General features: G+C 45.9%; 1 protein-coding gene across 1 annotated transcript in view; it reads right to left on the reverse strand.

Moving 5' to 3' along the window:
• Positions 1-27629, reverse strand: part of man2c1 (mannosidase alpha class 2C member 1) — a 71441-nt gene that overhangs the window by 40721 nt on the left and 3091 nt on the right. Inside the window, exons 3-11 of the mRNA XM_033014728.1 lie at positions 24415-24538; positions 23055-23125; positions 20118-20295; positions 18228-18417; positions 15443-15549; positions 12198-12308; positions 11087-11179; positions 8495-8611; positions 2389-2484 (exon numbers count right to left, since the gene is read on the reverse strand). Of these exons, the coding sequence (XP_032870619.1) occupies positions 2389-2484; positions 8495-8611; positions 11087-11179; positions 12198-12308; positions 15443-15549; positions 18228-18417; positions 20118-20295; positions 23055-23125; positions 24415-24538 (1087 nt within the window). The remainder of the gene's footprint in view (positions 1-2388; positions 2485-8494; positions 8612-11086; positions 11180-12197; positions 12309-15442; positions 15550-18227; positions 18418-20117; positions 20296-23054; positions 23126-24414; positions 24539-27629) is intronic.

The raw sequence follows: 27629 nt of genomic DNA on the forward strand, positions 1-27629 counted from the left end.
AGTTTGTGCGTTCTCCTCGGGACCGCGTGGGTTTTCTCTGGGTGCTCCGGTTTTCAGAGTGAGGCTAAACATAAATTGGAGGAACAGCATCTCATATTTCGCATGGGCAACCTGTGGTATGAATATTGATTTCTCTAACTTCAAGTAACCCCATGCATTCCCTCTCTCTCCATCCCTCCCCCACGCAAGTCGCACCAGCTTCTCGTTCTCACCCAGCAAACCGTTAACAATGGCCTGTTTCCGTTTATCATCGTTACTTTGTTGCATATCTTTAATTCATTTGTTCTATATCTCCCGTTCTCTTTTCCCCAGACTCTAGTCTGAAGAAGGGTCTCGGCCCGAAACGCCACCCATTCCTTCTCTCCGGTGATGCTGCCTGAGTTGCTCCAGCATTTTGTGCCTATCTGCAGTTTAAACCAGCATCTGCAGTTCCTTCCTACACGTTGTAACGAAGGATGGGAGCTCTGTGAGACAGCACACTGCTGCACTCTGGTGGCAAAAGAGGTGAACTTTTCTTGCAGCTATACAACAGCATGGAACAAAATAGCTGAAGCTGCTGATCCACTTGAAGTCTGCCCACAGAGCAACTTTACTAAGTGCTGCTGCCAGAATAAATTCTACCCGACTTGAAAGCTAAGGGGGATGAAAGCACCATTTTTTCTTCCAAAGAAACCGTTTGCTTTTCTCACCCATCACACTGTCTTTTTTGAGTTAGATAGAGCTCTAGGGGCTAGTGGAATCAAGGGATATGGGGAGAAGGCAGGCATGGGTTATTGATTGGGGACGATCAGCCATGATCACAATGAATGGTGGTGCTGGTTCAAAGGGCCGAATGGCCTCCTCCTGCACCTATTTTCTATGTTTCTATGGATCAAGCATGTGAACCAACAAAATACCAGATCAAAGGGAGGTTACAGATTTTTGGCTGTTGAGTAGAACAACTACTCATGGATAAAAACTGTTTTTAAGTCTGGCTGATAATGCTGGAGTAACTCAGCGGGACAAGCAGCATCTCTGGAGAGAAGGAATGGGTATTGTTTTGGGTTGAGACCCTTCTTCAGGCTGATGTCAGGGGAGGGGGAGGTACATAGTGGTTGAACAACCAGGACATTTTTGGGAGGAAACCAAAGCAGTCTCGCACTATCACACGGAGAACGTGCAAACTCCACACAGACAGCACTGGGTGGCGGGACGGGAACCGGGTCTCTGGCGCTGTGTGGCTGTGCTGCCACAGGTTCCAGAGCCGACATCCGAGTCTAACGCTGGCGCTCACTGCAGAATCTCTGATGCCCTCGTGAAGCTTTGATACCAGGTTACTCTGCTCCAGGTTTAAGCCATCTAATGATGAACTCCACAGCCAACAAGAACCGTCAACACCTACCAAGGCACACTGTACCAGGGCCGAGTGTGAACCAAGGGTGCTCTTGGATAGACACAAAAAGCTGGAGTAACTCAGCGAGACAGGCAGCGTCTCTGGAGAGAAGGAATGGGTGACGTATCGGGTCGAGACCCTTCTTCTGACTCTTTTGGATAGATCAGTGTCCATTGCCTGCTTGAGGTAGGTGGGAAACATCAGCTAGTTTGGGGTCAGGCAGGCATAACTTTACCAGTTATGTTTCTAAGGATCCAAATCTTCCAAGTCTATTTCAAAAGGCAAAGGAAAGCCAGGTGCTTTCTTAAAAAAAGGTTATTCCACCCCCCCCCCTCCCACCCTCTGAAGTGTCCTGATATAAAAAGTCACTTATATGGAGACAAAGTGCAGGAATAACTCAGCAGGTCAGACAGCATCTCTGGAAAAACTTAGCGGATCAGGCAGCATCCCTGGAGAAAAGGAATAGGTGATGTTTCAGGTCGAGACTCTTCGGTTTAAACCAGCATCTGAGGTTCCTTCCTACACATCTCTGGAGAACATGGACGGGTGCGAGTTGGGTGGAGATCTCACTGATCCACGTGCTCCAGAGATGCGGACTGACCAGCTGAGTTACTCCCGCACTTTGTGTCTTTTTTTGAACGGAGAGGTTGAGAAGGAGTTTCTTCCCAGAGGCCATTAGGACAGTAAACTCCTCTCACCAGGGACTAACTTTACTGTGTATCACTCTACTGCTTTTTAAAAAAAATTGCTGTTTGTTTTTTTTCCCCCCTTTTTCCTTCCGCCCACAATATTTAATATGTAAAAGAATATGTGATTCTGTTCCATTCTGTTTGTAGTTTGTTTGTCTTTTTGCACAAAGTCCGCGAGCATTGCCACTTTTCATTTCACTGCGCATCTCGTATGTGTATGTGACGAATAAACTTGACTTGACTTTTTGCAAACCAGCATCTGCAGTTCCTTATTTCCCTCCCACCCGTATTCTGAACATCCGAGGCCAACGTTCGGTCCGTACTTACTTCCTCAACCTTGCAGTGCATTTCGTACGAGTTCCCTGGTGGAAAGTGGGTGAGCACTCTGGAGCCATCAATTCCTTCCCAAAAGAAAGTGTGATGCTGTGAGGGTAGAAAAAAGTAAGAACAAAGGTACAACTTTTACTTGGCATGATATGGAACGTGCCGCAACAGTGGCTTCCAATTCAATATCTCTGTTGACACGAGCACAAAGTATAACAAAACCAACAAAGGCATCGGTTGAAGGAATCAGACAGGATTTGCTGCATATGCTTTATGTTAGTGCATATGCTTTAATCCGTGGTGCAATGTCAAGCTTCTAGCACACCTCAAAAAAGCTCATTGCAGACATACAGCGAGACTTGCAAAGTAGCAAGTATATTTCTGTTCAAAAGGCCCAATTTTCTTCTCGAGTCCCTTCTTCTTCTTCTTTCATGTGGCGTGCACAGCCTAAAGTTGTTGGGACAACTTGTTCTATTTGATCTTCCGTTCGTGCACGTCGAGTTGATTGCGTTAGTCGAGACAGGGCGGACCACGTGAAGGTTGCAATCTTCCACCTCGAGTCCCTCAACTCCAGACAATTTCTCAATACTTATTCTATGAAATTGTTACCATTTTAAACACCTCATTCAGATCCTTTCTCCCTCTCTCACATTCACAGGAATACTAGCTTGGGTTTGTGAAATCTCCCCTCATCACAACTCTCCAGGGGTGGGAGATTGCAACCTTCACGTGGTCCACTAATGCAATCAACCCGACGTGCACAAACAAATAGATCAAATAGAACAAGTTGACCTACAACTTTCGGCATACGCAAGAAGAAGAAGACAACTCTCCAAGCCCAAGTACCATTATGGATTCTCGGTCTGTGACAAATCAGATAATTTATAACAACTTTCTTGCAATCGGACTTTGTTAAGGAGGGCAAATTGAGCCGAGATCCGAGCTCTGATCAAGATAAAATTAGACTCTAATGATTGTTATGCCAAGCATTTAATAAAGACCTGCGTTAAGTAATTAGAAGACGATGGCTGAGTATATATAAACAGATTTGATTAATAAATATCACAAGTTAATTATTTATACTGTACAAAGATTTGTTTTCCAGGTTTTATGATCTCTTAAGCTCTCGCGACCAGATTGAAAACTGCTCTTTTTTCACAGCTCAGTTTGCTTTCATGGGTACACATCATGAATATGATTTACATCCTCCGTGAACAGACTCAGTCACTGCCTTACCTGACTGCTCATGAATCATCAAAGAGGCAGTTTTATTAGCAGCGTGCTTTTTAAACATCTTCTCTGTAGATAGAGGGACTGACATCTTCATCTTTGCTCCTAACACAAGGCTTTCAAGTCTTACTCTGAATCTCATCCATAATGCCGCAGTATAGATTGGGTGAATCAAATTGGCAAGGGTGCTGAGGAAGAGGATTTCTTGGAATTTATGCGGGATAGTTTTCTAAACCAACATGTAGAGGAACCAACGAGAGAGCAGGCTATTCTAGACTGGGTATTGAGTAATGAGGAAGGGTTAGTTAACAGTCTTGTTGTGCGTGGCCCCTTGGGCAAGAGTGACCATAATATGGTTGAGTTCTTCATTAGGATGGAGAGTGACATCGTTAATTCAGAAACAAGGGTCCTGAACTTAAAGAAAGGTAACTTTGAGGGTATGAGACGTGAATTGGCCAAGATAGACTGGCGATTGATTCTTAATGGGTTGACGGTGGATATGCAATGGAAGGCATTTAAAGACTGCATGGATGAACTACAACAATTGTTCATCCCAGTTTGGCAAAAAAATAAATCAGGGAAGGTAGTGCATCCGTGGATAACAAGGGAAATCAGGGATAGTATCAAAACAAAAGATGAAGCGTACAAATTAGCCAGAAAAAGCAGCCTACCAGAGGACTGGGAGAAATTCAGAGACCAGCAGAGGAGGACAAAGGGCTTAATTAGGAAAGGGAAAATAGATTATGAAAGAAAACTGGCAGGGAACATAAAAACTGACTGCAAAAGCTTTTATAGATATGTGAAGAGAAAAAGATTAGTTAAAACAAATGTAGGTCCCTTGCAGTCAGAAACGGGTGAATTGATCATGGGGTACAAGGACATGGCAGAACAATTGAATATCTACTTTGGTTCTGTCTTCACTAAGGAAGACATAAACTAATCTACCGGAAATAGCAGGGGACCGGGGGTCAAATGAGATGGAGGAACTGAGTGAAATCCAGGTTAGCCAGGGAAGTGGTGTTAGGTAAATTGAATGGATTAAAGGCCGATAAATCCCCAGGGCCAGATAGGCTGCATCCCAGAGTACTTAAGGAAGTAGCCCCAGAAATAGTGGATGCATTAGTGATAATTTTTCAAAACTCTTTAGATTCTGGAGTAGTTCCTGAGGATTGGAGGGTAGCTAATGTAACACCACTTTTTAAAAAGGGAGGGAGAGAGAAAACGGGGAATTACAGACCAGTTAGTCTAACGTCGGTAGTGGGGAAACTGCTAGAATCAGTTATTAAAGATGGGATAGCAGCACATTTGGAAAGTGGTGAAATCATTGGACAAAGTCAGCATGGATTTATGAAGGGTAAATCATGTCTGACGAATCTTATAGAATTTTTCGAGGATGTAACTAGTAGAGTGGATAAGGGAGAACCAGTGGATGTGTTATATCTGGACTTTCAGAAGGCTTTCGACAAGGTCCCACATAAGAGATTAGTATACAAACTTAAAGCACACGGTATTGGGGGTTCAGTATTGATGTGGATAGAGAACTGGCTGGCAGACAGGAAGCAAAGAATAGGAGTAAACGGGTCCTTTTCACAATGGCAGGCAGTGACTAGTGGGGTACCGCAAGGCTCAGTTCTGGGACCCCAGCTATTTACGATATATATTAATGATTTGGACGAGGGAATTGAATGCAACATCTCCAAGTTTGCGGATGACACGAAGCTGGGGGGCAGTTTTAGCTGTGAGGAGGATGCTAGGAGGCTGCAAGGTGACTTGGATAGGCTGGGTGAGTGGGCAAATGCATGGCAGATGCAGTATAATGTGGATAAATGTGAGGTTATCCACTTTGATGGCAAAAACAGGTAAGTAGATTATTATCTGAATGGTGGCCGATTAGGAAAGGGGGAGATGCAACGAGACCTGGGTGTCATGGTACACCAGTCATTAAAAGTAGGCATGCAGGTGCAGCAGGCAGTGAAGAAGGCGAATGGTATGTTAGCATTCATAGCAAAAGGATTTGAGTATAGGAGCAGGGAGGTTCTACTGCAGTTGTACAGGGTCTTGGTGAGACCACACCTGGAGTATTGTGTACAGTTTTGGTCTCCTAATCTGAGGAAAGACATTCTTGCCATAGAGGGAGTACAGAGAAGGTTCACCAGACTGATTCCTGGGATGTCAGGACTTTCATATGAAGAAAGACTGGATAGACTCGGTTTGTACTCGCTAGAATTTAGAAGATTGAGGGGGGATCTTATAGAAACTTACAAAATTCTTAAGGGGTTGGACAGGCTAGATGCAGGAAGATTGTTCCCGATGTTGGGGATGTCCAGAACAAGGGGTCACAGTTTAAGGATAAGGGGGAAATCTTTTAGGACCGAGATGAGGAAAACTTTTTTCACACAGAGAGTGGTGAATCTCTGGAATTCTCTCCCGCAAAAGGTAGTTGAGGCCAGTTCATCGGCTATATTTAAGAGGGAGTTAGATGTGGCCCTTGTGGCTAAAGGGATCAGGGGGTATGGAGAGAAGGCAGGTACAGGATACTGAGTTGGATGATCAGCCATGATCATATTGAATGGCGGTGCAGGCTCGAAGGGCCGAATGGCCTACTCCTGCACCTATTTTCTATGTTTCTATGTTTCTTATATCTTAGCTTCTTTTTTGAATGCCATATTTAGTTCAGTTTAGGAAAGCCTTTTGTTACAAAACATTATTGCAATACAGTGATGTTTGACTGTTAATTGTGTGTATATATTTATACAATGGTATATGGACACACTGATCTGTTCTGTATTTGTGCCTACTATGTTCTGGTGTGCTAAAGCAAAGCAAGAATTTCATTGTCCTATCAGGGACACATGACAATAAACTGTCTTGATCTCTTGATATCTTGATCTTAATATTTATATTTCTAAGATGCCATATTTGCTGCATACAAAACTCCTGTCAGCAATAATAACCTTGCCAGAGGAATGACTCGCGAGTGAGCGGTATTAAAATTCATTTCTCTAACTTCAAGTACCTTGCATTCCCCCTATCTCCATCCCTCCCCCACCCAAGTTGTACCAGCATTAAAGTTGTCTTGTTGAGTCTCGTTGTCTGTAACTCATTTTCACCCAGCCCACAGCTAACAAGGGCCTGTTTCCTTTATCATCAATACTTTTTGTGCATATCTTTCATTAATTGTTCTAAATCCCACTACATCACCGTCTGTATCTCTCCTTTCCCTTTCCCCTGACTCTCAGTCTGAGGAAGGGTCTCGACCCGAAACGTCACCTATTCCTTTTCCCCGGAGATGGTGCCTGACGCACTGAGTTACAGGTGAACTGTTCAAAGTGGGAGAGGAGTGCAAGCTGTCAATGGAATTCTGCCAAACTAACAAACAAGTCCCTCTTTCAGAAATTCAAATGAATTGAATGCAAACGCAATGTTGTTGCTTAGTTATCCTGTTCAGAGATTACACCAAATACAACGGTTACAGGCAGCAGGCAGTCAATATATATAATATAATATAGGGGCAGAATTAGGCCATTCAGCCCATCCGCTCTTCTCTGCCGCTTTATTTTCTCTGTCAACTCCATTCTTTAATTTTACTTTTAGTTTAGAGATACAGCGGGGAAACAGGCCCTTCAGCCCACCGAGTCCGCGCTGACCAGCGATCCCCGCACATTAACATTATTCCACACACACTAGGGACAATTTACAATTTTATCAAACCAATTAACCTACAAACCTGCACGTTTTTGAAGTGTGGGAAGAAACCTGCGCAGGTCACAGGGAGAACGTGCAAACTCTGTACAAACAGCACCCTTAGTCAGGATGGAACCCGGATCTCTGGCGCTGTGAGGCAGCAACTCTACCGCTGCACCACCGTGCCAATATGGGACCCACACAAAGTTCAAATCACAGCAGTCCTTGACTGCCATAAAGCATTAGTGCCAACCCAAGTCCTAATTAAATTACAGCATGAAATGGTCTCAATCAGTTGGCCTCACTCAGAACAAAAAATGTTTCTAAAGAGCATCAGGTCAGCAGCTGAAAGGCGATATTCTGAGTACAGAGTGTCCCCTGGTCATACATGTCGCCTCCATGTACAACTTCCATCTTTTACTGAAGCCTTGCCTTTTACTTCACTGAACACCACCATTTAAATCAATATCAGTGCGACAATCCCCCAAGGCGATTGGAACTGAATGAAGTTCAGCCACAGTTAGTAGGTGCACTGTCCTCAGTATCACGACAGTAACGTACACACAGACAAATACACATCGAGGCATTACCGAATGGCCACGACCGTGGTGCCCACCTGGAAGACCCCAAGGCTCGGCGGAAACCCCCGATTGGCCAACAGACCAGGGTTACAGGAGGGACGCAGGACACAAGGAGTGGACCGGTCGGAGGGTGGCAATGCTTTCAAGGTCGGCTGCAGGAGTAGCCCCCGGGACGCAAAGATGGCCGGGCGGGGAGAAGGACGTTGGTCGCGGGCCAATCCAGTGGAGGGTGATGGAGGAGGCCCCGCGGGGCGTGGCGGGATCGAGAGCCGCTCCAGTAGACCAAGCGCACGGGCAGACCGGGCTTTGGAAAGGGCGCCAACACATGGCGGCGCCTGCGTGTGTAAATATGCAAAAATAATGTCACTGTGCAGTTGCACACATGTCAAATAAAGCTCCATGAAACCATTAAAACTCCACATGTGTGGTGATGCAAGGCCTTCACATGACAGGAAGACTCCAAATGTTAGCGCCTGGAATTAAACCATCGCAATGATTCTCCCAGCAGCCTGTAAATCACTTGCTCCGGTTCCATCCACTCAACGTTATGAAGGCATTGGAAAAAGCAAAGTCTCTACCATCCGACAGTGGCGTGCTGTACGTGAACAACTCACCGGAAACTCGTTCACCAGGTTCCAGCTGAGCTTCTGGGTTAGGAAGCGCGTGATGCCACAGCCTTTCATGATCTGTGGCAACTGTGCAGAATATCCAAATGTATCTGGCAACCAGAACTGTAAAGAGAAACAAAATAAGGTCTCATTTTCATCTGGTAGTACTCGTTAGCTCCACGCACAAGTCAATATGTAAATTGTATTAATACAGAATAATTAAAGGGACTAGAGTAGAAAAAAGGAATTGCAGATGCCGAGTTACAAATGAAGATGCAGAGTGCTGGAGTAACTCAGCGGGACAGGCAGCATCTCAGGAGAACGTGGTTAGGCGACGTTTCAGGTTCATAAGTGATAGGAACAGAATTAGGCCATTTGGCCCATCAAGTCTAATCAGCCATTGTATCATGGGTGACCTATCTTTCCCTCTTAACACCATACTCATGCCATCTCCCCATAGCCCCCTGACACCCGTACTAATTAAACTGAACCTAAGGACCCAATGCTGAGTTGGTACGATAACCCAAAAGGTTTGAGAGAACGAGAATCCAAAGTTCCCGTTTGCTTTCTGAGGAAGTCCAGTGGTAAGAGTCACGTGGACGTCAGTGAAAACGGTGAACCGTGACCAGTTTGTGATATATCACTTGAATATATTGCAAGGTGTAGGAAGGAACTGCAGACGCTGGTTTGAAGAAGGGTCTACTCCGCCATTCAATCATGGTTGATCTATCTTTCCCTCTCAACCCCAAGTATATCCAATAAATCTAATTTGTCCAGAGCCGAACAACTGGTTCACCTGCTGACTGCCAAGAAAGAACTCTGACCGTCTTAGACTAAAGCAGTAAATTACTTCTCAACATACATCTAACACGGGCTGTTGTCAGCGGCAGAATGGACCAAGTGCATGAGACAGTTTCCAATGTAACAAATACATGGACAGTACAGGAGGGACCTGGAATGAAAAGGATGATACGAGCGAGAAGAAAATAGCAGTCAATTTAAAAAGGGAACCCAAAAGCTGAGTTCAGGTGTGGATATGTTATGTGGAGAGCAAGACGACGGGTGGGGCTAACTGTGGATAAAGGTGGTCTTCAATCACAAAGGCAAAGTATCAGCGGACAATGGGACCTGATGCACGGAGGTAGCAGGCACATAAACAGTCTGGTGAAGGGTGTCGACCCAAAACATCACCTATCCATGTTCCCCCAGAGATGCTGCCTGGCCCGCTGAGTTACTCCAGCACTTAGTGTCTATCCAGAGCACATAGACAGTTGGTTAGTAAGGCAAACGGGATCTCAATGCTCATAAGTAGAAGCACAGATGCCAAAAATAGAGAAGTTATTTGGAACTTGTAAAGGACACTATTAAGGGCACAAGTGCAATGTGACATCCAACACTGGAATCTCACTTTAGGAATGAATGCAGAAAAGATTTATTATGGGTTGAAGATCAAAAGCGGTTAGATTGCGAGGTTGAGGTTGTTTTCCATCGTAACCTGATAAGAATGAAGAGAAGGATAGTGCTGCCATTGGTACACAAAAATGCTGGAGAAACTCAGCGGGTGCAGCAGCATCTATGGAGCGAAGGAGATGGGCAATGTTTCGGGCCGAAACCCTTCTTAGTGCTGCCATTGGTTGGTGCAAAGGACAAAGGAGGATGAGAGGAATTTTTTTTTGTTTAATGCAAAAAGATAAGAGTATCAATGAGCGCTATCAAAAGGGAGCAAAAGACCAAGTGTTCAACGTTACAGGTCGGGACCCTTCTGCACTTCTTTCAGTCGTGATCTGAAACATCAACCGTCCATTCTCTCCACAAATGCTGCCTGACCCGCTGAGTTCCTCCAGCACTTTGTGTTTTCCCTCAGTATCTACAGTTTCTGTCGGTGAGACTAAGCGGAGGCTGGGCGATCGTTTCGCCGAACACCTCCGCTCGGTCCGCAAGAACCTACCTGACCTCCCGGTGGCTCAGCACTTCAACTCCCCCTCCCATTCCCCGTCCGACCTCTCTGTCCTGGGTTTCCTCCATGGCCAGAGTGAGCAACACCGGAAATTGGAGGAACAGCACCTCATATTCCACTTGGGGAGTCTGCATCCTGCGGGCATGAACATTGAATTCTCCCAATTTTGTTAGCCCTTGCTGTCTCCTCCCATCCCCCAGCCCTCGGGCTCCTCCTCCTCCTTTTTCCTTTCTTCTCCCCGCCACCCCCCATCAGTCTGAAGAAGGGTTTCGGCCCAAAACGTTGCCTATTTCCTTCGCTCCATAGATGCTGCTGCACCCGCTGAGTTTCTCCAGCATTTTTGTCTACCATCTACAGTTTCTCGTGTCTCTGTCAAAAGGGACCTGGATAGAGATCTGAGATGGAGCATCGTTTGCATGGCAGTCGCGAAGAGCAGGGGTACGCAACTGAAGATTTCATGGGCTGAATAGCCTCCTGTGCTATGATTACACTAAAACCTCAGAGATAAATTGCATTTAGTGGAAGTCGTGAGGAATTCTAATTTAGATAGAACAAACGTGATTTCTTTTTCAAAGACAAGTGACAATGCTGAAATTACAGGGAGATGAAGATCTCGTTCCTACACCTCAGTACTCACTCACCTCAGCACAATGTCTTCCAAACTCCTGCTGGAAGAACGCTTGACCCTGGAGGAACTGCCGGACCATGGATTCACCAGAGGGGAGGTTTCCGTCCTGTAGAACTGGCACATTAGTGACTTCTAATGGACAACTGTATGATCCCATAACAATCCCAATAGTCCCAACAGCAGCAGACTATTTGGATTTCCAAATACATATTAAATAAATGTAACTCCCCTGCTATTTCTGCCAGCTTATACAAGATTGCCACCATCAGCATACCTTCTCCCTCCTCACTCGTTTCAGCATTTCACACAGACCACTCCAGTCATGAATCCCACCTTCGGCCCACTGAGTCTGCACCGACCAGCGATCCCCGCACACTAACACTATCCTACACACACACACAAGGAACGATTTACAATTTTATCAAAGTCAATTAACCGATTGTGGGAGGAAACCGGAGCACCCAGAGAAAACCCACGCGGTCACAGGAAAAATGTACAGAATCCGTAGAGGCAGCACCCGTAGTCAGGATCGAACCCGGGTCTCTGGCGCTGTAAGGCAGCAACTCTACTGCTGAGCCAAGGATGCCGTCCAAGGATGGCATCTAGACCAGGCAGCACTCCCTCGTACCACACTTAAAATATGAGCCGAGGTTTCACCTCAAATCCCAAATAAGACGCAATCACGTAACCATTAGACTCATCACCGGCAAGGATAAGCTGACGTTTAATGTAATACAGGGTGGAAACAGGCCCTTAAGCCTAATTTGCCCACGCCAACCAACATGCCCTATCTACACTAGTCCCACCTCCCTGCATTTGCCCATATCCCTCCAAACCTATTCTACCCATATACCTGTCTAAATGTTTCTTAAATGTTGTGCTAGTACCTGCCTCAATTACTTCATCCAGCAGAACATTCCATACATTCCATATACCTACCACCCATGTGTAAAAAAGTTGTCCCTCAGGTTCCTATTATATCTTTTCCCCCTCACCCTAAACCTATGTCCTCTGGTTCTCGATTCCCCTACTCCTAGTAAAATACTCTGTGCATTTAGCCTATCTATTCTAATAAGGCCAAGTAGGGCATGCAGTATTTTCCAATCATAGCTCTGATACTTTACCATTTCCACCCAGGTGCCTCCCACAACGATGAATTGTCCTTTCTCAGCATACTCCTGGATTTCTGCGTACAGTCCCGGGTACCAGCTCTTTACCCACTCCAACTGCTGCGCCTGTTCAAGGGTGAAAGAAAGTGTGAATGATTGTGACTAATTAAGCACTGATTAACTGCCAGAGAGCTTCACAAGATTATGCATTTGTTCAAATTTTATCCGATAATGCTCTTATGAAGTAGCTAGGGTTTATTTGCCACATTATAGGCACTTTGTAAACAAAGATTATCATCAGATTCTAGGACTTTTCACATGGTGCTTGGCAGAGCACAAATACAATAGAAATTAACACCAAATCAAAGGTTAGTAGGTTAATTGCCCTCCATACGTTGCCCCTAATGTCATTGTCATACAGCATGGAAACTGTCTCATCGGCCCAACCAATATGCCCCCTTTACACTAGTCCCACCTGCCTGCGTTTGGCCCATATTCCTCTAAACCAGTGGTTCTTCACCTTTTTGTAATACGTACACGCATACGTGGACAAAATACCGTATGTGGCATGTACCTTTGTTAGGTTCCTAAACATGGGCTCACAAATGGATATGGTATTTAGGACTCCTTCATGTCCCCCTGTAAACCCCCAAACACCCCCCCCCCCCCCCCCCCCATAGGGGTCCTGACCCCCAGGTTAAGCAACACTGCTCTAAACCTTTCCAATCCATGTACCTGTCCAAACGCCTTCAAAATTGGGGTCATTTATTTTAGAGAAATATGCTTAAAGATTTCCACAATGATGCAAGAATGACAGATTGGCAGACCAAGAGGGCAGGCATTAAGTTAAATGTTTTTGCTCCCCAGAAAGTCGTAAGCTCCGGGGCAGACTAAACATATGTTAGACACCGACTTTCTAAAGGAGATCAATGAACTGCCGATGCTGGAAGCTTACGCACAGACAAAGTGCTGGAGTAACTCAGCGGGACTGGCAGCATCCGAGGAGGGAATGGACAGACGACTTTTTGGGTTGGGACCCATCTTCGATGAAGAAGGGTCTCGACCCGAAACGTCACCTATCGAGTGTCTGAAGAAGAGTCCCGATCTTCGAGGGGTGATCTTACTAAAGTTTTGTGGCGCAAATCAGCCCTGCTTTTGAGGCTAGAGGCAATAGTGAGGTCGTTATGAGAAGCTTCCTTTGGGGAAGAACATTTTAAATTCATTTTTCTTTCTTCCCAGACAATTTTTCATGTCAATGTTCCGTCAACTATGGGTGTGGATGCGCTCGCTGGTCTTTCCCCATTTTTGGTTCATTTATAATTGCAACAAAAGTCCCAAAACATCACAATCAGTTCCTTACCGATGTTGGGGAAGTCCAGAACAAGGGGTCACAGTTTAAGGATAAGGGGGAAGTCTTTTAGGACCGGGATGAGAAAAACATTTTTCACACAGAGAGTGGTGAATCTGTGGAATTCTCTGCCACAGAAGGTAGTTGAGGCCAGTTCATTGGCTAGATTTAAGAGGGAGTTAGATGTGGCCCTTGTGGTTAAAGGGATCAGGGGGTATGGAGACAAGGCAGGTACGGGATACTGAGTTGGATGATCAGCCATGATCATATTGAATGGCGGTGCAGGCTCGAAGGGCCAAATGGCCTACTCCTGCACCTATTTTCTATGTTTCTATGTTACTTACAAATGCTACATAGAGTCATAGAGTAGCATTTGTAATCTATGCTACAAATTACAAAGCAAACCCTTCAGCCCACCTTGTCCATGCCAAGCGAGTTTACATATTGGACTCGTCCCATTGCCCATTTCGTCCATAGCCCTCTAAACCTTTCCTATCCACTTATCTGTTCAAATGTTTCCGAAAAGGTCATAACTGTAACACTGCTGTGGAAATGAGGGTATTGTTGTCACTTGCATGGGGTGCATTGCTACAGTTGAATTTGATATGCCGTGCTGGAGCAGAGTACAAGGGGGCTCGGCTAGGCTAGGCTTCCACCCAGTCTATGCTGTATGTGACCTAATAATGTTGCTCTTTGACAGAAAAAGACACAAAGTGCTGGAGTAACTCAGCGGGTCAGTCAGTAACCCCCCACTCCCCTCCAACGTGTCTCCATTTCACTGCTCCACTGCAAAATCTCCTCAAGGCACGCCTACTTTGAGGAAGTACTCCTCTTTCCGGCAGGAGTTCTGTGAGACCCTCTCACACTGCTTCAGACATGAAGAAGGGTCTCGACCCAAAACGTCACCTATCAAGTCTGAAGAAGAGTCCCAATCTAAAACGTCACCTATCCATGTGCTCCAGAGATCCTCCCTGTCCCACTGAGTTACTCCGGCATTTTGTGTCTATATTCGGAGCAAGCCAGCATCTGCAGATCCTTCCTACACATTTAGTCCACAAACCCATGCGTACTTGGCTCTTGGGAAAACGCCAAGGCACACAAACACACACAGAGAGACAGACAGACACACAGACAGACAGACACACACACACGCAGATACACACACACACACAGACAGAGACACACAGACACACATAGGCAGACACACACACACAGACAGAGACACACACAGACACACACACAGACACACACACACACAGAAACACACACACACAGACACAGACACAGACACACACACAGACAGACAGACACACAGACAGACACACACAACACACACACACAGACAGGCACACACAGATACACACACACGAAGGTCAGAATGAACCTGGGTCAGTGGAGTGGAGACAGCATCTCTGCCAACTGCACCACTGATGGTTAGAAAAAGGGCACAAAGTGCTGGAGTAACTCAGTGGGTCAGGCAGTATTTCGATCATCAACGATGACGGAATGCTAATACATTTCCAAGTCAATGCAGTGTGAAATAGGAAGGAAAGCTGCAGAGGGTATTGCCTCATGTGTAGGAAGGAACTGCAGATGCTGGTTTGAACCGAAGATAGACACAAACCGCTGAAGTAACGCAGCGGGTCAGACAGCAGGGTCTGAAGATGTGTCTCGACCCGAAACGTCACCTATTCCTTTTCTCCAGAGATGTTGTCTGTCCCTCTGAGTTACTCCAGCTTTTTGGGGGCATTTCCACCTTTGTCCTTAATGCTGGTACATGGCTTGGGTACAGGAAGTGTTATGGAAGTCAATGGGGGAAAAATAATTTCCCTTTTTTCACGCTCCCTCAGCTTTCACTCTACAAGATTCAAAAAAGACTCGAGAATCAAAATAAGAGAAATGATCGTTTTACCTGTGAGCAAGTGAAAACAAAGCTTGGGTTTTTCTCCATTAGTCGCAACACAGACACCCAGCTCCGAGCACACTTTCGGATGGTCTCTTCATACGGCCATAACCACGCTATTCAATGGGAGAAACACTTTAATAAATGAAATGCAATCATGCAGGAAACTATCTGACAGACCGACTGATCTCTCCAGCCTGTCCCAGCAATCGGCTGAAACTGCTCCACACACAATATAGAACATCGAACAGCACCAGACCCTTCAGCCCACCATGTCCGAAATGGTTCAAATGCTTTTAAATATATAAAAGATACATAGTGGAATACTAGACTAGGTTGTAGCTTGTAATTCATCTCACGCAGGCCTTCTCCAGTGGATAATAAGAGAGAGAGACAAGCCCAGACTTGCCTCAGTGATGTATATTGAGACAATGACAATAGACAATAGGTGCAGGAGTAGGCCCTTCGAGCCAGCACCGCCATTCAATGTGTATTCTCCCCAATCTGTACCGCGTTCCTGCCTTCTCCCCATATCCCCTGACTCCACTATTTTTAAGAGCCCTATCTAGCTCTCTCTTGAAAGCATCCAGAGAACCTGCCTCCACCGCCCTCTGAGGCAGAGAATTCCATACTCACCACTCTGTGTGACCGATGCCTTTGAAATGTCTTGTACCGAAAGTACCAACTGATAAGATGCCTTTGAAATGTGTCTACTAATTGACAAGAGACAAGCTCAGACGCGTCTTGTGGTAATGTGTATTGACTGTGTCCTTGACCAATAACATCTTTGGAATGTGACTAAGTGACACACACACACATTATAAAACACCATGCAACTCTTTGTTCATTCTAGTGGTGGCACGGGGATAGTCAAGTATCTGTGTTGCGTACTTGACTGGTGTATCCCCGTCACTTCCCGGCCGATGATCAGTAAAGCTTGAGTTGGTCCACTTAACGTTTTTGTGACTTGTCTGTTTATTAAGAAGTGAACCTTATCATGTCCACACCAACCACCAATGCCGTAGACCACCACAGACCCTTCGGCCCACCGTGTCCATGCACCAATGCCATCGAACAGAAGAGCACTGGCCCTTTGGTCCACAATGTCCGATCCCAACATGATGTTGTTATATTAATCTCGTCTGCCTGCACGTCATCCCTCTCACCTCAATGCCATGTAGTCTAGTTTTTGTCATATTGTGGCGGCACCCGGTGGTTGGGCCACTTGCCACACAAACACTCAGCAGTCGGGGGTAGGGTGACGTGGCTGGGCAATGGCAGGGAGGAGTTGTCACGGGGTATAGGGGTGTGTCCGAGTAGATATAACGAACCCCGGGTCAACCTTCTCTCTCTCTCTCTTCCTCTTCCTCTCGCTTCGCGTGAGTGAGTGTCCTGCCACCTCAGCATGAGCTTAGCTCGAGCCCACGAGGCAATAGCCTCGCAGCAGCAACAACAACTCTGTGTTAGAAGGCCAACGTGTATGTATTTCAAACCTTTTATGCCTGAATAAGGTAACCCGTTTATTCACGACGTTTGGTGCCTCTACAATATCAACTTTCTGTCAACTGAGTTCCAACTATGTGTCTTCGGTCTATGCACATCACACAGATAAAAATCTGTACTGAAGTTTCAACTTGACCTCTGCCTCAATTGGGGATTTCCACAGGGGGAATACCGTCCCTCCATTAATCGTCCAAAACACTGCAAACACTCAGGTGGTCAGACAACATCAGCAGACAGCAAAACAGAGTTAACGTTGGACCTATGTGTAGGAAGGAACTGCAGTTGCTGGTTTAAACCGGAGTTGGACACAAGCATCTCTGGAGAAAAGGAATAGATGACTTTTCATGTTGAGACCCTCTCTCCAGAGATGCTGTTTGACCCGTTGAGTTACTGAGGCTTGTTGTGTCCATTAAGGTTGAACCTAACTCAATGCCCCGGTTTATGAAAGCAAGCATTAGGGCTGGGGTTAGGGTTAGGATTAGGGTTAGGGTTAGGGTAGCGTGTGCCTTCTTTCCCACTCTCTCTACTTGTGTTGCTACTTTCGTGGAGTTACAGATTTGGACCACAAGATCACCTCTGACAGTTTAGTTTGGAGATGCAGTGCGGAAACAGGCCCTTCAGCCAATCGAGTCTGCACCAACCAGCCATCCCCGTACACTAACACTATCCTACACACACTAGGGACAATATTTTATAATTTTTACCAAGCCAATTAACCTACAAACCTGTTCAAGAAGGAACTGCAGATGCTGGAAGATCGAAGGTACACAAAAATGCTGGAGAAACTCAGCGGGTGCAGCAGCATCTATGGAGCGAAGGAAATAGGCGACGTTTCAGGCCGAAACCCTTCTTCAGACTGATGGGGGGTGGGGGGGGAGAAGGAAGGAAAAAGGGAGGAGGAGGAGCCCGAGGGCGGGGGGATGGGAGGAGACAGCTCGAGGGTTAAGGAAGGGGAGGAGACAGCCAGGGCTAGCAAAACTGGGAGAATTCAACGTTCATGCCATCCGGACGCAAGCAACCCAGGCGGAATATGAGGTGCTGTTCCTCCAATTTCCGGTGTTGCTCACTCTGGCAAAACCTGTACGTCTTTGGAATGTGGGGGGAAACCGAAGATCTCGGAGAAAACCCATGCGGTCACGGGGAGAACGTACGAACTCTGTACAGACAGCACCCAAGTCTCTGGCGCTGCAAGCGCTGTAAGGCAGTAACTCTCCCGTTGTGCCACCGTGCTGCCTGGTTCCTAAATGTAAATAACTGTATCGATGCCACATGCATGTAAATCTCTTCTGACCTGAATCGATATGGCAATGTCCCATCGCATGCACCACATGTTGGCTCTCCCCATTCTTTTGCTGAAGAAAAGCATCGGCAAATCTGCGAGCTTCTGCAAAGGTGGCTGGGTCTGCTACATCACAGGCATTCACCATCTTATTAGCCGTGTACAGTGCTTGATAGCTGCGCTGATTCTCAGTGCCGATGTGCTGGGCAGGAGGGAATGTAAAGGTGACCGGGGAGATATTAATACCAAAACTATCATTCCATCAATCACTCTTAAAATCAGGAGTACTCGTTTAGTTTAGTCTTTAGTTTAGAGATAGAGCATGGAAACAGGCCCTTCGGCCCGCCGAGTCTGCTCCGACCAGCGATCCCCGCACATTAACACCATCCTACACAAACTAGGGATAATTTACACTTATACCAAGTCAATTAACCTACAAACCTGTACCTCTTTGGAGTGTGGGAGGAAACCGAAGATCTCGGAAAAAACCCACACGGGTCATGGGGAGAACTTACAAACTCCGTACAGACAAGCACCCGTAGTCAGGATCGAACCTGGGTCTCTGGGGCTGTAAGTGGTTTAAATCAGCAATTCTACAGCTGCGCCACTGTGCCACCTCTATGTTCAGCCAGAAGGAATTTTACACAAAATCTTACTGAAAGTAATATTTCCTTTTATTTTCCTAAAAGAAAATAATTTATTCCCTTTCTAGGGCTCATTCAAATACCTTGAGCACATGAAATGCAAAAGCAAGCAGTTTAAATGTAGTGAGGACATTAGCTCATGACAAAAGATCCAACTATACTTGGCACTTTTCTTCCCCAATTATACCACTTGAGGGCAACTTGCGTGCGTGAAAGGCACTATATACATGCATGACTATTTTCGATATTTTTATATATTTCATGTCTCTTCAAACAAAAATATACCTTTTGTGAAGCAATTTCATATCCAACAGGAGGTAAATAATCAGATAATCTATCGCTTATCTGATGTTGCCAAGCTGGGAAGAGTGCAGAGAATAGACACAAAAAGCTGGTGTAACTCTGGGGAGGAATGGATGACGTTTTGGGTCGAGATCTTTCTTCAGAAGGAGGATCTGAAGAAGGGTCTCCACACGAAACGTCACCCATTCCTTCTCTCCAGAGATGCTGCCTGTCCCACTGAGTTACTCCAGCTTTTTGCGTCTATCTACGGTTTAAACCAGCATGAGCAACTCTTTCCTACACAAGAGTGCAGAGAAGATTCACGAGGATGTTGCCAGGACTCGAGGGACTGAACTATAGGGAGAGGTTGAGCTGCCTAGGACTCTATTCCCTGGAGCGCTAGAGGATGAGGGGTGATCTTATAGAGATGAACAAATTCATGAGGAATAGTTTGGGTCGACGATGCTGCCTGACCCATTGAGTTACTCCAGCATTTTGTATCTATCTTCATCTGCAGTTTCTTCCTACATTATAAATTTTCAGAAGTCCATAGAAAATAGGTGCAGGAGGAGGCCATTTGGCCCTTCGAGCCAGCACCGGCAATCATTGTGATCATGGCTGATCGTCCCCTATCAATAACCCGTGCCTGCCTTCTCCCCCTATCCCTTGACTCCACTAGCCCCTAGAGCTCTATTTAACTCTCTCTTAAATCCATCCAGTGACTTGGCCTCCACTGCCCTCTGTGGCAGGGAATTCCACAAATTCACAACTCTTTGGGTGGAAAAGTTTTTTCTCACCTCAGTCTTAAATGGCCTCCCCTTTATTCTAAGACTGTGGGCCCTGGTTCTGGACTCGCCTCAGACTGGACAAGTCCAGTATTGAAGGCAAGGCTTCTTACTACAACTACTTACTTTTAGCCAGTTTTGTTGCTGCCTTTACTAAACAATTGGAAACAAGCAGTCAAAGCAATCCATACCTTTGCCATATCTGTGATGATTTCAAAGTCGGTCAGCAGTTCATGAACATCTCTGTTGAAGACCACCAGTTCAGCCTTGTGGAGAGTGAACTTGCGCTGTGGGTCCGGGGGTGCGATCATAGAGCCTTGCCCTGCTCCGAACAACCCATTGCATGCCAGCTCCACGTACAGCTCCACGCTGCAGAGTAACAAAACACTGTAGACTTTAGAGACAGCGCGGAAACAGCCCCTACAGCCCACTGAGGCCGCACCAACCAGTGGTCACCCCATAAACCAACATTATCCTACACACGGTGCCTCAGGAAGGCCGTCAGCATTCACAAAGACTCCTCACACCCTTGCAATGGACTGTTCGAACTACTTCCTTCTGGCAGACGTTACAAGGCCTTCTATCCAGACTCAGGAACAGCTTCTTTCCCAGAGCTATAACTGCTCTGAACCGGCCCTGCTGAGTGCCCCCCACCCCCCACGGACTGTCTCCCTCGGATGGTCACGTCACACAGACACATCTGCACTTTTGACTATTTGACGTCTGTTTTGACTATTTTACTGTTGTAATGTTTTTTGTACAAACCATGTTCTCGGGGTATCTAAACCTAAATTTTAGTCGTTATTTAAGTTATGATGTCGGATGGAAGCTGCATACACAAATCTGGTTGCACTTATGTGCAATGACAATAAAATATATTATTATTATTACACTAGGTACAATGTACACTTTTTTTTTAACCAAAGTTGGTTAACCTACAAACCTTTATGTCTTTGGAGTGTTGGAGGAAACCAGAGCACCTGGCGAAAATCCACGCAGTCACAGGGAGAACGCAAATGTTCTGTCCAGACAGCACCCATGGTCAGGATCGAATCTGGGTCTCTGCCGCTGTGAGGCAACAATTCTACCGCTGCGCCACTGTGCCACACCCAATAGGTTTAACAACTACCCCAGCAAATCCAGGTAACTATTACAATTGCAGTAACTGCATACCTGGAATCTGGCAGCTAGTTGCAATTGAAGAGCCATTTTGGCCATATTTCATCTCACGACTAACATTGGGAGAAGGGTACAGGAACAAAGAATCATGGGTTCAAGGTTCAAGAACAACATCTTGGCATCAACCATCAGGCTCTTGAACACTGCATAACCCTACCCCAGCAACCCCAGGTGTCAGGGGTTATGGGGAGAAGGCAGGAGAATGGGGTTAAGAGGGAAAGACAGATCATCCATGATTGAACGGTGGAGTAGACTTGATGGGCCGAATAGCCTAATTCTGCTCCTATCACTTATGAACTTACGAGCAACGATCAACACAGACCTTGTTTAGTTTGCTCTATGTACTCCGCACACTTATGGTTTAGATTAATTTAGAGATACAACATGGAAACAGGCCCTTCGTCCCAACGAGTCAATGTCGACCATCGATCACCCTGTGTTATCCTACTTTCTCATCCACTCCCTACGCACTCAAGGCAATTTAGAGGCCAATTCACGTACAAACCTGCACGTCTTTGGCATGTGGGAGGTGCTGTCTGTACAGAGTTTGTACGTTCCCCCTATGACCTGCGTGAGTTTTCTCCGGGTGCTCCAGTTTCCCCCCACACTCCAAAGTGGACAAATTTACGCCTGCTACTGCATTAAAAGATGCCGACCAATATTAACGTGAATTAAAAAGAACCTATGGAAACAGAGGGTGAAACTCTGGGGCTTAGACAGAATTAGGTTTTTACAAAACAAACGAGAGAAAAGTGAAGAAACATAACTGCTGCACATCCTAAAGTTATCATGTTACTCATTTCACAGAGTAACCTCAACCTTTTCCTAAAGGTGTACTAATACCAAATCTCAAGAGAATCCTAAACCATATAATAGGTATGTTGCAAAGCCTACCTGAAGCGTCGTTGAAAATCTGCCGCTGCGGGTGTGCGCGATTTTGGCGCCGATTAGAGGGGGGCGGGTTTAAAACGCGATTTTCTCTAGGCTGTTCAAATCGAAGATGTTCAGCCTAGTTAATTATTAACGAAAAATCGCTGGTAGACCCCGTCGCAAAAGCTATTATTAGTTTTAAAGGCCTCGTATAATAGTTATAGTAGTTTAAAAATCCATCTCTAAACCCGCGACCGCCAGCAACCGCAGGGTCTCATAAAGCAAATAACTTAAGTTAGGCTGTATATTTTTACATTAAAAAGGGCTTCTAAAGATCCCTTTATACAAAGTTTAATATTGCGAGTAGCTCAATTTGGGCCCATTATATCCCGCAGTATTTTTCTGGGCATTTGGGGCACAAATCTACTGCAATGTGAACGTTCTAAACCAGCGCGTTCACAGGGACCCACTGGAAAGCTGATTTAAATGGGCATTTATTTACAGCAATTGAACACTGAATTCCTTCCATTTGGTCTATAAATTAATGTAAATGAGATTTAAAAATCATGTTTTATTGTGAATTATTTGTGAATATTATTTGGACATTTAGGCTATTTAAAAATGTTAATCATTTATTAAGAAATTGATAGATGTTTAGATCTAGTAATTGAAGTCTGAAATTAGCTACAATTGGGTAACTAACTAATTATATGCTTTAATTTCAGGTCATCCAAGTAAGATTATTTTATATTTGTTTCAGAATGCTTCAATCTATGATAACTGAAAATTTCATTCAGTTCTCTTAATTTTTAAGAAAGTTATGGGCTTTTGACTGTTCACGATCACAGCTTTTTTGTTATGTCCATAGAAAATCAATAGGGAACAAGATGCTCATTTCCGAGTATGAAAATGGCCATAACTTTTTAAATACTTGAGATATGAAAGTGAATTAGGTGTCAAATTAAACTTATTTTATGCTTTATATGATGGGATAAATTACAGATTTGATTTTTAAAATCTCAAAATTTTGTAACATTGCTACATATAAAGGTTTTCTGCGGTTGGGTAAGGTTGCTGACCTGTGAGCTTCTTCATCTGCTAGATTCTCTGAGAGAATGTAGCTCATCTTCTCCCCTTCTTTCGTAAGGCCCTGAGGATAAATTATTTGTTAAAAAAAAAAAGATATTGCAAGAAACACTGACTCCCCTTCAATTAACATTTCGGCTTTGATACAGATTCAACATAGAATTTCATGTGTGATGTTCAGAGATCAGCAGTAGTGGATGAACAGTGCTTTGCTTACTTGCCATCTACCTAATGCTATCTAATACTAATACAATCCCCTACCCGAGTCACCCAGCTAGTTTTACTGTTCATATCCTCTCGTTATCACCTCCTCCACAGCCAAGAGAGAGAGTGTTAGATTTAGCTCTTAGGGCTAAAAGAATCAAGGGATATGGGGGAAAAAGCAGGAAAGGGGTACTGATTTTAGATGATCAGCCATGATTGAATGGCGAAGCTGGCTCAAAGGGCCAAAAGGCCCACGCCTGCACCTATTTTTCTATGTTTCTATGTTTCAGTACTGCTGTCATCCTCCTATAATTCTATGGGATACTCGTCCTTTTTAACTGCAGTGCTGTGAAATACTATCCTCTCAGACAGCTCCTTATTTCCCTAAAAGGACACAGAGTGCAGTAGTAACTCAGTGGATCAGGCAGCACCTCTGGAGAAAAGGAATAGGTGACTTTCGGGTCGGAGGGGAACAAAGGTGAGGCCTCTGTTGAGGACAGACTGTTCTCTATCGGAAAGGAGGAGGTTAGGGGGGTATGGTGAAGACACAACGGTGGTGGGTGCGTGTTGGGGTGAAAGAGGGGCAGGGGAGTGGATGGAGGAGAGGTCCTGCATCCTTCTTCAAACCTCTATGTTAATTGCCTGGTGTTTGTCTGTGGAGTCATAGCCAAGGGGTTGGTATGAGGAGCTGGTGCCTGGACTCAGCATGGTAGAGGTCAGTCCGCTGGACTACAACAGCCCCTCCCTTGTCAGCAGGTTTAATGACAATGTTTCGATTGTTGCTGTGTGCGGAGGGCTGTGCGTTCAGAGGGGGTGAGAATGGAGTGGGTGAGGGACATGAGGAATAGTAGAATTAGGTCATTCGGCCCATCAAATCTACTCCACCTTTCTATCATGGCTGATCTATCTCTCCCTCCCCACAATCTCTGACACCCATACGAATCAAGGGTAAGGGGAGTGGAGAAGTCAAAATAGTTGATGTTATGCCGGCAGTTGGAAATAAAAAGGTCCAGAGGGTAGAAGGCCGACACGTGTGGTCCACGGGGATGGGGAATGTTGGAGACAGGAGGATTCCCATTCTGGGCAGAGATATTGGGGTTTCAGCACGAAGGATTGTGCTACAAAAACAGCTGTGTAAATCTATCATACCTGTACTGGTGAGCTGTTCCTCCAAACCATCGCCTCCCCTTCGCTCTCCCACACAAAGTGCACCTCTTTGCCTTTCCATTCCTGTGGAATGCTGAAGGTCACCCTGAACCAGGAGGTCCACCATCTACAGCGTAAACAAAATGTCAATTTAACAAATGGTATACAATTAGAATAAACTTTACAGTTCATGAATAGACACACAATGGTGGAGTAACTCAGCAGGACAGACAGCATCTCTGGAGAGAAGGAATGGGTAACATTTCGGGTCCAGACCCTACTTCATGGGTTCTCTCATTTCCAAGTATTGGATCATCTTCCCCAATATCATATCATATCATAATCATATTATGGCAACCTCGCCAAAGGTCTGTCCATCTTTTCGTCTTTTTTGTTATTTTTAGTGTGTTTTAAAAAGAATGTGTTAATGTTCTCTGGTTTGTTTTATGTGGGGGGTGGTTGGGGGGAAACTTTTTTTTCAATCTCTAACCTTGCCGGAGATGCGATTGTTTTCCAGATCGTATCTCCGGTCGCTCTGCAGCCTAACATCATGGAGCTGGAGGTATTACTCTAGACTGAATTTGAGCCCCATCGCGGGGCCGTGAACTTACCATCGGAGGCTGCGATCCCGTACCTGGGATCGACGCTCCAAGCGCGGCCTGCGGATTTCAACATCGAGGAGCTCGCAGTCTCGTGTAGATGTGTGGCAGACCCCGACCTGGGGTCTGATCGCCCCGCGCGGGGAGCTGAGATCCCCCCCAATGCGGAAGGACTGACCGCCAGCTAAGGGAGTCAAGATCACCCCGACAACGGAAGGCTCAAGGCCCCCGACTGCAGGAGAACAAAGAAGGGAAAAGATTGAACTTTTTTTTCACCTTCCATCACAGTGAGGAATGTGGAGGAGTCACTGTGGTGGATGTTTATGTTAATATGTATTTTGCGCATTTTGTTTGCTTTTTATTGGTATGACTGTGTGGCAAATCAAATTATTCGTATGTTGCAAAACATACTTGACTAATAAAGTATGATTATGATTTTGATATATTTTTTGACTAAAGGCCTGAGCTATTGGTGGAGGTTGAACAGGCAGGGACTTGCAGCTGGTGAGGATGAGGAGTGATCTTATACAGAAGTACTGTGTAAATAAATGTATAAGATCGTAGGGGGGGGATAGAAAGAAAACACAGTTGTTTACTGGAGTTGGGGAATCAAGTTCAAGTTCAAATTTTATTTGGTCACATACACCTTTAGGTGTAGTGAAATTCTTTTTGCCATGCAGCACATAAAAAAAGAATACACATGACAGTAATAGATAGTTTCAACATCAAAACATCCCCCCACAATGGTTCAGTCCAGTCCCCATGTCCACCCATAGTCGGGCCTCCTTACTCGAGACCGTGGCTTCCGGAGCCGACAGGGCCGCGCCGAATGGAGCTCAACTGGCGATCTCAACAAGAGATCCCAGGCTCCCGATGGAAAGTTCAGCGCCGCCGCCCGCAGCCGCTCCACAGACCCGCAGCTCCGCAACGGACCCAGCTCCAGTTACCGGAGTTTCAGCGAAGTCACCGCCAGCCCCGCAATGGCGCTCCAGCGCTGCACCGCCGTACCGCCGTCCTCCGACCCGCAGCTCCGCCGCCGCCGATTCCGAGCCGGTACCGCTGCCGCCGGCGCCGCCGCTGCTGAACTGGTGCCGCCTCTGAGCCGCTGCCGCTGCTGAACTGGTGCCGCCTCTGAGCCGCTGCCGCCGCTGCTGAGTCGGTGCCGCCGCCGCTGCTGAGCCGGTGCCGCCGCCGATGCCGAAGCTCCAGGCGGTCCCTTCAGGAGACGCCGCTCCAGGCCCGCTGGTAGGCCGCGGGGACGGGTCGAAGCTGCAGCCCGGAGAAAAGCTGCATCTCCGACCAGGTAGGGACCCTGAAAATTAGTTTCCCCCTCCCCCCCCCCTCCCCCACACATAAAAAAGCTAGAACTCCTCAAAACAAAACACTAAACTAACTAAAAATAAGAAAAAGAACAAGGGAGGTTTATGTTGATATAGGCTGGTGAAACAGCTGAAGTTCCCACAGCACATTGCCACGACCACCCTGAGGCCAGATATCCTACTGGTCTCAGAGGCGACCAAAAACATCGTCTTGTTGGAGCTGACAGTGCCGTGGGAGGACCGTCTGGAGGAGGCCCACGAGAGGAAGATGGCCAAATATGAAGAACTGGTCATAGACTGCCGCAAGCAGGGCTGGAAGGCAAGGTGTATGCCCATCGAGGCTGGCTGCAGAGGTTTTGCAGGGCAATCGCTCTACAAAGCCTTGAGTGCACTGGGCATCAACGGAGTGGCGAGGAGAAGAGCCATCAAGTACACCACAGAGGCAGCGGAGAAGGCCTCGAGATGGCTCTGGATCAGGAGAGAAGGTCCATGGGGAGGAGCGAATGCCACCTGAACACAAGTCGTGGTCTGATCAACCACGGCTGGGTCGCCTGGGCGAGGGTGTCTGATGTTGAAAGACCCGAAACACCCAATGACCCCAGGTTACATCACTGATGATGTGTTCAGGAGCATCAAGAGATGTATTTGTATCAATCTTGTGTCTATGTCTTCGATTTAAACCAGCATCTGCAGTTCTTTCCTACACATCTGTGCTGTATGACTTTGACTCACCTAACTTTCTTTCACATACTTGTGAAACTATTTGGGACAACTTGCTTCAGTAAACATGCAGGAGATATACATTTCTCTTGTTGGACAGAGACCTGACAAAGCTCAACTCACAATTTAAGTTTTCCACAATGAAAAGTCAAAAAAGAAAAAGAAATAAATATAAAGACTTAGAATAGGCAACGAAAAGTGAAATATAATCTGAGCACCTATTATTCTGATGAAGTTCCAATTGATATAAATACGTTCATTAATATCAAATACCTTAATGTTTGCAAATGAAATAGACAATAGGTGCAGGTGTAGGCCATTCGGCCCTTCGAGCCAGCACTGCCATTTAAAGTGATCATGGCTGATGCTTGAGATTTTCTGGAACGCTATTATTAGTATAGGCTACAGGCTATCCCAGGTTACACGTGCCTGACTTATGGACATAAATAAATATTACATTCAAAATCCTGATCAAAATAGTACGTTTGTCACGATGAACACCTGAACTAGTTTCTTCCAAAAAAAAAAAAATCACAAAAGTGCTGGAGTAACTCAGCGAGTCAGGCAGCGTTCCAGGAGG

This window comes from Amblyraja radiata, chromosome X, assembly GCF_010909765.2.
Source record: "Amblyraja radiata isolate CabotCenter1 chromosome X, sAmbRad1.1.pri, whole genome shotgun sequence".
Classification (NCBI taxonomy): domain Eukaryota; kingdom Metazoa; phylum Chordata; class Chondrichthyes; order Rajiformes; family Rajidae; genus Amblyraja; species Amblyraja radiata.